Source organism: Lampris incognitus, chromosome 1 (assembly GCF_029633865.1).
Source record: "Lampris incognitus isolate fLamInc1 chromosome 1, fLamInc1.hap2, whole genome shotgun sequence".
Lineage (NCBI taxonomy): Eukaryota > Metazoa > Chordata > Actinopteri > Lampriformes > Lampridae > Lampris > Lampris incognitus.
In genome coordinates this window covers 122743005-122753398 of record NC_079211.1, presented here as the reverse complement: position 1 = coordinate 122753398, position 10394 = coordinate 122743005, and the positions used below count along the sequence as shown (strand labels likewise).

General features: G+C 42.5%; 1 protein-coding gene across 1 annotated transcript; it reads left to right on the top strand.

Annotated features, from left to right (window-relative positions):
- Positions 1 to 134: 134 nt before the first annotated feature.
- Positions 135 to 4466, top strand: mthfd2 (methylenetetrahydrofolate dehydrogenase (NADP+ dependent) 2, methenyltetrahydrofolate cyclohydrolase). Its single transcript, XM_056282678.1, has 8 exons — positions 135 to 295; positions 2325 to 2509; positions 2616 to 2738; positions 2866 to 3018; positions 3101 to 3208; positions 3309 to 3401; positions 3538 to 3663; positions 3771 to 4466. Exons 1-8 carry the CDS (start codon positions 216 to 218, stop codon positions 3917 to 3919), a joined length of 1017 nt encoding a protein of 338 aa, XP_056138653.1. The 5' UTR covers positions 135 to 215; the 3' UTR covers positions 3920 to 4466.
- The last annotated feature ends 5928 nt before the right edge of the window (positions 4467 to 10394 follow it).

The window sequence follows — 10394 nt, the reverse complement described above, 5'->3', positions numbered from 1 at the left end:
GCCTAGAGACCCGGGCGGGGTTTAGGGGGGGTGAGGCGTGGCAGAGACCATGTTACTGACGTCGGTGTTATTCGGGAGGGGGAAGGGACACCATATAAAGGCTTAGCACACGTTTAGCTAGTCACAGACACTGCTCTGTCAACCCTTGACTGCTTCACGTAGGATTTTTGTGCAACACTGCCGCGGTGTCCCCCTCCGTTTGTCGAGCGACCACAATGGCAACGCTAAGGGCTCTCAGGAAACTGTGCCAACACTCACAGCATCAAGTATGTAGTCTGCATACGTCCGCCTCAAGGTAAGCAGGTTAAACAACTTGTATTTCTACCGTATCATTTTGTTGGATGGATCTGAGGGCACATCGCTTAAACCTGACCGTCTCACTTTCTCGCTGTAGTTGGTATTCTCCGATTTACTTTTTCTAACTAAACGAGGAAAAACATTTTTCCCTCGTTTGTGTCGTTTTGAGCTGGTTACATCAGGGTTGTACACAAGACATTGTTGGCAGAATTAAAATATCCGCAATTGACCAAGTCTCGCTCGCTCGCCCCCTCTAGTGTTATGCCGGTAACATGGCACATAGTGGTTGGCTGATGAAATCGCTCAGAGTGCTTGCACTCCTGGGAAGGTAGTGCCGGGCTCTCCGTTGCCTCACGGTGGTAGTGGCTGAGGCGTTGAAAAATGCACAGTTGCATAGTGAATACGCCTCGTTTTGTTGGAAGACACGGCATCGTTCAGATGGCAATATTTGTGTATTGCAGTTCCGCGTGGCCAAATTGCTGGACTCGCTGCCGTGCAGATGAAAAATTTGCTGCATCCTGTGCCGTTTTAATTCGAGACGTTCCCAGTGCCGTCTGTTCCTCATGACTGACAAATTGAACCAGTTTAATGATCCACGGATCGCCGAAAAGCACGAACCTCGTGTGCCATGTGCACACAATTTGCATCCTCACACTAAATGATTGAACAGAGTTTGTACAACAATGTTAAGTCTTACCCAATTTCCCCTTGGAGATGAGTAAAGTATTCGGATTCTTACCACAACTGCTGAAAATGTGACATCACGTGGTGTATGCAATATAGCCTAATAACATCACAATGTTGTCATGCAGCCATGATTAACTTTCAAAACTTGATTAGTTTTGGTTTTTTTTTTCTTTTTTGTCCAGCAAGTGAGTCGGGGTAGCTGTCCTTCCCTGACCCCGGGTATTTCATATTGAATACAGACTGACTTACGTCAACTGCCATGAGCCCCTATTTGAAGAGGATTTCCCCCCCCCAAGACATCCATTTTGTGTTTGACCTATAAGATTTTTTTTTTTAATGTATACCCTGGCCTCAACAGTTTTCTTGGAGCGTGTACACTGGCCCCATGGTACTAACCTACTTTACCCAAAGATGTGATGGTTTTCTGTGAGGATTTAATTACTTGTGGCAGAAAAATTGTTTGTTACATCACTGTCGATGGCTCATTACTCTTGAGCTATTACTGTTCTTCATGCGATTACATAATTTTTGACCCTCCTATGCAAACAGAGCAGCACCCTCAGTCAGCACAGTGCAATTGGTATGTCCTGAAGGCTGGTTGATCTAAAGGGTCTCTAAAATTACAGTAATAAGCGTTGCTTACGCCTTACTATTTTTAGCCGTCTGAACTCCCTGTGGCAGAAGTCGGTGCTGCTCAACACTGGACTCCACACTTGATCCTCCAAAAGACTACCTCCCACTTGCCCCTTTTGCTTGCTGTTACTGAATTAGATGCTTGTACCATCAACGTGACTGACAAGTACAGTGGTCATATACTCATATTGCATCCGGTCTAGTCAGGTGGGGGCAATCCTATGTCTAATTTAGGAGACTAGAGTTCATGCTAGGCAAGGTCTAGTCATTTCCTTGGGCTGTCGAACACTTGGCGCTGTCGAATAAATCCAACCATTTTGTATATACTGTACATTGAACGTACACTGGTACGCTCTGTCATGTCCATCTACCTCAGGCATGTATGTAAGTAACCTGCATTTATTTCAGCATCTCTGATATATTCTCTGCACCATTGCATTTTATCACCTCTTATTTTGCCTGTATGTAGTCAATCTCTGTGTGTGTGTGTGTGTATCTGGAGATTGTTGTGTTGTTATTCTATGTTAAATACACCGAGAGTTACGAAACTGGAGTCAAATTCCATGTATGTGCAAACCTACATGGCCAATAAACATGATTCTGATTGATATTAATCCTGAGTGTTTGTGTGGCATTTTCCACAGCAATCAGAGGATAAACTATCAACAAGTGGTCCTAACCTCAATCTTTTCCCTACCAACTCCCAGGCAGGAAGCAGTGGTCATCTCAGGAAAGAAGCTAGCACGGCAAATCCGAGACGAGGTTAGGGCTGATGTGGAGAAATGGGTCTCTTCTGGCAACAGAAGGCCTCACCTAAGCGTGGTTCTTGTTGGAGATAATCCTGCTAGTCACTCTTATGTCCTGAATAAAACCCGAGCTGCAGCTGATGTCGGTAAGACCCAAATGGTCATACGTGTATGATGTAAAGTTAACAAGACGGGTGTCTGTAACACTGACAGAAAATTGTTTTGAATCTTTTCTCTTTCAACCTCCCATAGGAATCATCAGTGAGACCATCCTAAAGCCTTCAGATATCAGTGAAGAGGAACTCTTGGATTTGATCGACAAACTCAACACAGATCACCATGTGGATGGCCTGCTGGTCCAGCTCCCTCTACCAGGTAAGACTTGACCAGCAAGAAGGGAAACATAAACTACATTATTAATGGGGAATCAGTTTTATTTGTTTGCCACATTTTCACTGTGAACATGCTGCCCTGACCGGCATTTCTTTTTGGGTTCCTGCAGAACACATTGATGAGCGTAGAGTCTGTAATGCCGTTTCCCCAGCCAAGGATGTGGATGGCTTCCATGTGGTGAATGTTGGTCGCATGTGCCTGGATCAGTCCACTATGCTGCCTGCCACTCCCTGGGGTGTCTGGGAAATTATCAAACGTACAGGTACTAAAGCTAACCCCTCATGTATTTAGATGTTAAAACTGTAGCATCTGTGTAACTTTCCACAGTTTATTTTTTCTCTCAGGTATTCCTACCATTGGGAAGAATGTTGTAGTGGCTGGACGCTCCAAGAATGTAGGCATGCCTATTGCCATGTTACTGCATACAGATGGACGCCATGAGAGGCCTGGAGGTAGGTTATGGTCTCAAGGTGTTATTGTTGAATATGTGTGAACTTGTTTCTGAGAGTTCTCATACCACATACTAAGCTGTTGTCCTCTGTGCTGATGCAGGTGATGCCACAGTCACCATCTCTCACCGTTACACTCCAAAGGAGCAGCTCCGTCAGCACACAAAGCTTGCTGATATCATTGTCGCTGCTGCTGGTAAGAATTGTCCTCCATAGAAGTTTTGCATGCACACAAGTATTCTACTGAATATCACTGCAGTGACTTCAGTTTGGATAATGTTATGATGATATGTTATTGAACCTTGTAACTTTTTTTTTTCTCAAATTATCAGGGATTCCAAACCTTATTACTGCAGACATGATAAAAGAGGGAGCTGCAGTTATTGATGTTGGAATAAACCGAGTACAGGACCCACTCACTGGCAAGAACAGACTTGTTGGAGATGTTGATTTTGAAGGTGGGTGGTGATATTGTTGCAACAATTTTAATTTGAAATATTTCTAAAGGTGTGTATTGGCCCCACTTTTTGCAATAAAACATAATGCCTTTTATGTTGATCTTCAGGAGTGCGTCAGAAGGCAAGCTTCATCACGCCAGTGCCTGGAGGTGTGGGACCCATGACTGTGGCAATGCTTATGAAGAACACCATTAAGGCAGCCAAGAACATTCTGTTGTATCCCCCTGAGAGGATCCGCATGGTGGCTGCTTCTTAATGGGCCTTGCTGAATTACAGCAGCAGTGACACATTCCACCCCCTAAATATTACCCTGCCCCTTCACTTTTGACTCAGAACAACTTGGCAAGCTTCCTTGCATATGGATCGGAAACACGATAGCTTTAAAGCTCTCTTTCTGCTGACCTTTCCTAGCTCTGACTGGCCACTTCAGACTGTTACATTTTACTGCTGCAGGTACGTATTTAACAGGCTTTTCGAGCTTCTTATTTCTCATTTGACATGTAACTTTCAGCAGCATTTGGGATTTTTAGGAAATCTTAATATTGTTTATTTATTTGTCCATTAATATTTGAACAAGTAAGGGAGTAGTGAGCGGATGTACCTAACGCATGTAACTACTGTTGGCAAGCAATTCAAGCTTGATGATTTGAAGTTGGTCTCTTTTATGCCCTTTTCAACAATCTAGTATTGTGTACAAGGTGGAATAAGGGCTAACACGTTTAACAAACAAGCTTTAAATTTCAAGTTTCACAAATGCCTTTTGTAAAAATAATTTTGAAATAAATATTTCAAATATTCTGTTATTTTTGTTTGGTGTCATCAGCAAAAGCTCAAAGATTAATTTTTATGATATATAACAATTAGTGACTTTTTACTAGTAATTTGAATGTCAGTGCTATTCATGCATATGGGCTTTCAGTATGAATTGAGGAGCACTTCAACCCTCCAATTATGACAATATAAATGTCTGGGAGAAACTGTTGCATGGAAGATATATCCTGTGTACCCTATAGATGTTTTTTTTCTAGTCCTTAGGATCCTTTATTGTGTGTGTATAAAATATATAAATACACGCAGTGGGGTCCAACAGTCCCCTACAAAGATGTTTTAATCATTCATTGCAACTTAACAAAACTTGGTTCATCTATTGGAACCAACGTTGCATCATTTTTACCAACACCAGTTTAAACATTGTCCTAATATTAGTCTACATTTCTCATCATTTGGTGTGTCCGCCATTTTACAACTTTTATTAAGTCGGGCACTGACTGCAAGTTGGTGCAGAATGTGAGATTCTATTTTTCCAGTAGTCTAAGGGTTAACCTATGATATTACAGTATATTACACCTATTCAAATGTTTCTTTAGATGTTCAATAGGGAAAGTTCTAGTGACTGTAGAGTGAAAGCCATACATGGGAACACTCCTTACCTCTCCCAGGGCTTCACATAGACCTGTCAACGCTTGTATGTGTGTTTCAGATAATGGTCCTGCCTTGAATTTAAGTCCTCATTCACAATACATTAAGCCATAAGGGATGGCATCTCTGGAATAGAGTGGTACTTCCATTTTGTCAGTGTGTAGTTGATCCTGTGCAAGACGAGCAAAACAGCCCCAAACCTGAATGTTGCTACCACCGGAGGTTTTATGCACTTTTGAGTCACGTGGTCGTCTCCTCACATAAACCCTACAATTACATCCTGAAACTTCTAATTTTGACAAATCTTGAACAGTTTAATTTCAATATCTGCCCCCATTTAACTTGTTTTGCAGCCACAGAGGTGGCCTGGAAACTGCAACTCTTCCACTAAGGCCTCATTTTGCAAGTCGTCTTCTGACTTCTATTGTAGAGACAGGGTGTTGTTTTTTTTTCTTTTTCCAGCTGGCTTTCAACTTGGTTGTAGATACTGACTTCTTTGTAACAGGTTGGGTCTTTATATTGGTCCTCAGTGCAGTGCAGAAACGGCCTACATAATTGGTACACATTCATGAATAGAAAGTTCTGAAGTTTACTCCAAAGTTTGGAAGATTTGAGTTTCAGGGATGACAGTGGATTGAGCATAAACTGATTTGTGACTGTACTAAAAATGACAGGGAGTAGTGAGGGTGGGAGTGAGAATATGGATTTAAATGGTTGGACTTAACTCCAGAGAAATAAATGAGCTAGGAAGCATAGTAGTGTAGGCGGTAGTAGTTCGGATGGGAGAAGGGGAGGTTGTGTGGAGGAAGGTCGTTGAAAATGAAGGGTTTAAACTAATATTGAGGTTAAAGGAAGGAAATGTGATATATGGAAAGTTAGTCCGGTGGCATCATCTCATGGGTTGAATGGGAAAATTGTCGTAATTTTGATGGCGAAAGTGTTGGATGGTGGCAGCTTGCTAATCAAGTGTAAGGACGAGGAGTAGAGAGTGAAAGCGCTGAAGTTGACTGAAGTGGCGGAGAAAGCCAAGAAGACAGGTGAGGGGCCCTTTTTGTGAGAGGCGTTATATGTATCTGGGATTCCAGTGGAAGGAAAGTGGGAGGATTTGAGGTCAAACATAAGAGGTGGTAAAGTTATTGACATTAAACGTCTGCAATTAAGAAGGGGAGGAGAGAGGGTTGATAGTTTATCAGTGTTGCTGGATTTCCAAGAGAGGTTGTTGCCTGATAAAGTAACAGTGGGGATAGATAAGGTACAATGTTACAGCATATGTCCCACTGCCTTTGAGACGTTTCAAATGCCAAAAATATGGACATATTGCAGCATGGGGAACTGAAGTGTGGAGGTGTGCATGACAATGGGAAATGTCAGAACAGGGCAGAGCTGAAATGTGCTAATTGTGGAGGTGCACACACCGTGGTCTATGGTGGCTGAGAAGTGAGAAAGAAGGGAGTGGAAGTACAGAAGCTAAGAGTGAACATGGATATATCTTACGCAGAAGTAGTAAAGTTGATTCAGAGGGTGAGTAAAGTGGAGAAAAGAGGGAAAGAAATATCAGAGAAGGAACAGCCTAATGAACAACTTGTGACAGAGTCAGATGGGAGCTAGAAATGTATTGCTGGAAAATATCCATCCATTATTCGTGCCGCTTATCCTGCTCTCAGGGTCACGGGGATGCTGGAGCCTATCCCAGCAGTCATTGGGCGGCGGGCGGGGAGACACCCTGGACAGGCCACCAGGCCATCACACAGGGCTGACATACACACACACACACACACATTCATACCTAGGGGCAATTTAGTATAGTCGATTCACCTGACCTACATGTCTTTGGACTGTGGGCGGAAACCGGAGCACCCAGAGGAAACCCACGCAGACACGGGAGAACATGCAAACTCCACACACAGGACGACCCGGGACGACCCCCAAGGTTGGCCTACCCCGGGGCTCAAAGCCAGGACCTTCTTGCTGTGAGGCAACAGCGTTAACCACTGTGCTACAGTGCCACCCTGCTGGTAAATAATTTTGTGTATTTCGTGGCTGAAGTAATTAACTGTACGTTCCAAAGCAAAGTGGGGATCTGAGAAGATTGAAATAATTGTAAAAAAAAAAAGTGCAGCAAATGTTTAAATATTCAAGGAATGTCTGGGAGGGATGTGCCAAAAGAGCTTAAAAAACAGGAACAGTTAAGCAAAGAATCACAAGTATAGCTTTAGTCATATTAGTTCTATAGTGGAAAGCAAGGAGTCTGTTGTCAGATGGATGAGAATTTAAAGGATACCTTGAGGGTTTAGAATGTAAACCTGATAAAATGTGTTGAAGAGACGTGACTTGAACCTACTTTAGATTTTGTGATTCAAGGATATGGTTGCATAAGGACAGATAGAGAAGTGGGTAATGGGGGAGGAAGTGCTACCTTTGTTAGGTAAGGGTTGTCATATAGAGTAATAGAAAAAGGGAAAGATCTGGAATATGTAGTTGAAGTTTGGTTAGGGGACAGAAGTTTGGTTATTGTGAATGTCTATAGTCTCAGTCAGAGGTTGGAATTGAAAGTATTGGAGGCAATAAAAGGACTAGATAGAAGAAGGGTCATTTGGTGTGGTGGTCATAGTACTCTTTGGGGAGGGAAGAAATGGTAACGGATGATCCGCTGTGGCGACCCCTAACAGCAGCAGCCGAAGTAGTAGTAGTAGTACTCTTTAGGGAGAGCATGATAGGAATGGTTCAATAGTGGAAGATTTGATGGACTCTAGGACTGGTGTGTTTAAATTATGGGAATTTCACAAGGATTGATTGTAGTACATGTAGTCAAATATAGACTTGATGTGAGTATCACAGTCCTTGGCGGGTATTTGTTTGTGGGAGGTAATGAGTCATCCATCTGCTGGAAGTGATCATTATCCCATTTTATGTAAAGTGGGTAGTGGAAGCAGGGTGGGCTTAGAAGACACATCAGAAAGGTGGATATTTGGAAAGGCTCAGTGGGATATATTTAGAGAGATGTGTGATAAAAGTTTTAAAAATACAGAGAACAGGATATAGAAATACTTAATGGAAATGTAAGATGCTATAACTGGGGCTGCTAACAAGACAATTACAAGAAAAGCTGTATGAAAATGTGGAAGTTAGAATGATGAGCATAGTGGGGTAACAAAGGTGCATAATAAGGCTTTTAAGTTATTAAAAACACTCACAATTTTCAACATGTAATACAATATAAGAGCAGTGGTTCGAAAGACTATTAACAAAGCTGAAATTACGTATTGTTCATTTTTTGAATCCATAGGGAGAAGCACTCCAATTAACCAAATTTGACAAATATTAAAAAGAAAATGAGGGGAGTAAGATGGGAGTGGGGGGTGCCCAGTATTGGTAAAGGGGGAGGGAGCAGGGAGGTGCTGGCTGGTGAAGAGAAAGCAGATATATGTTGGCCAAAGCATTGGTTGAGTTTCATAGTTCTGGAAATATGTCAGAGGAAGAGATAAATGGAAGACAAAAAAACAAGTGAAGGGAATAAAGAACTTCTGGAAAGGGGAAGAGAGGTAACGATGCAATTAATGCTCCCATCACATTAGAGGAAATGAAATGGTCTATGTGTAAATCAAGGAAAGATCAAATCTGATATAGTACCATGCTGAACCATCTAGCTAATGTAATTATAATAATAATAATAAATTAAAACTTATATAGTGCCTTTCTAACACTCAAAGTCACTTTACAATAAACGGGGTGAAACATAACATAGTACAGGAGTGGATGGGAAGGGGGGCCTACGAGAGGGAGAAGCAGCAGCCACACACGATGCCAGCGGTACTCACCCACTTGGATACAAAAGCGCAAGAAAAACAAACATCATAAATCACAGATGAAAGCAAGTCTGAAGAGGTGAGTCCTGATTAATGAATGTAATAATTTTGTCGGATAAATGTTTCAGATCCACAATTCCTTGTTGTGTCCAAGCTGCGCCTCCTCCAAAAAGCAAGCATGGGAAACAGAAAAGTGAATTCTTAGCTACACTTGCCGTTAGCCAGTCCTTTCGTTGAAACCAAGTAACACAAAACTTACAATTTTGTTGTTTGTCCTTTTGTGTTATTTCAACATCGTTTGGGCAATGTGTCCCCAGTCTCTTCACTTCCAATTTTTCTTCCAAAGACATTGAAGAAAATGGATGAGAAAGTAAATAAACCACCTCGTTCATGCTAACGCCTGCGGCTGCCATTGTCACACATTATCACATCAGAGGTCATATTACATTTATATAAACACGATGTGGCAGGAGGAAAGATTACCACCAAGTTGGAAATAAGCAGTAATGGTACCCATCAGGAAACCAGGAAAAGATCTAACTGTAGACCAGTCCCATTGACATCCCACATGTGTAAAATTATGGAATGTATATCACGGAAAGACTTAACATATTATTTGGAAGTAAGGAATCTTAGGTCAAAAGGTTGTGTTTCATGGCGTGTCCGGGTAGCGTAGCGGTCTATTCCGTTGCCTACCAACACAGGGATCGCTGTTATGAATCTGTTTGTCTAGGATATACTACTGAACGCATGAATAAATGACAGACACGTGTGCCAAGCTCAACGTGTAATCTCAAGAAGCATGTAACAACCCTACTACATCCGGGGTCATGCATGAAACAACAAACAGATTGCCGATGGCACCGATCTCACTAAACCCTGTAACATCCTTCTTTTCCAAAGTAAACACTAACACATTAGAGCATAGTGCAAGAACATAGTGCAACTTGTCACAATATAACTTGTAAATAAAATAAATCTTTTTTCTGTATCAGAACATTACAACAGTCTCTGTTACTGGGTTTTTTTGTTTTTTTTTTAATGGCAACAACCATACACAGTCCATATTATGAGTTCAGTCTCTCAGGTGGCTTAGACAGCCATCCGGCCCTTGTTTATCTATGTCCCTCTGGGGGCCTGGCTCCAAATGAACTGGGAGAGGCCCTTGGTGTGAGCCTGATGGGGCTTGGCTTGGCCACAACTGGGGGAGCCTCTGCAGCACTATTCTCTGGAACATGTGTACTAGGCTCAGGCTCATTCTCTTCACAGGCCCGAGTAGGAGATGGCTCTGCCACTCTGAGGTCAACCCTGTTGCGTCAATAGAGTGAGCTGTCGACATCCACCAGGTAAGATCTCAGTGCAACCTTGCGGAGGCAGGTCCTGGCCTTCCAGAGACCAGTGTTATCGCGAGGCAGGGGCTTCATTCGGACAGTTTCCCCTACCTCCAGCTCCCTGGTCCCGGCTAGACCAGTCATAGAAAAACTTTGCAAGCTGCTTCCTGTGACG

Bases quoted from the DNA above. Each gene is read 5' to 3' on its own strand.
- mthfd2 (XM_056282678.1), top strand. From the start codon at position 216: ATGGCAACGCTAAGGGCTCTCAGGAAACTGTGCCAACACTCACAGCAT. The intron at 3,209-3,308 runs GTAGGTTATGGT...GTGCTGATGCAG, and splicing joins ACGCCATGAGAGGCCTGGAG to GTGATGCCACAGTCACCATC. The intron at 3,664-3,770 runs GTGGGTGGTGAT...GTTGATCTTCAG, and splicing joins TGGAGATGTTGATTTTGAAG to GAGTGCGTCAGAAGGCAAGC.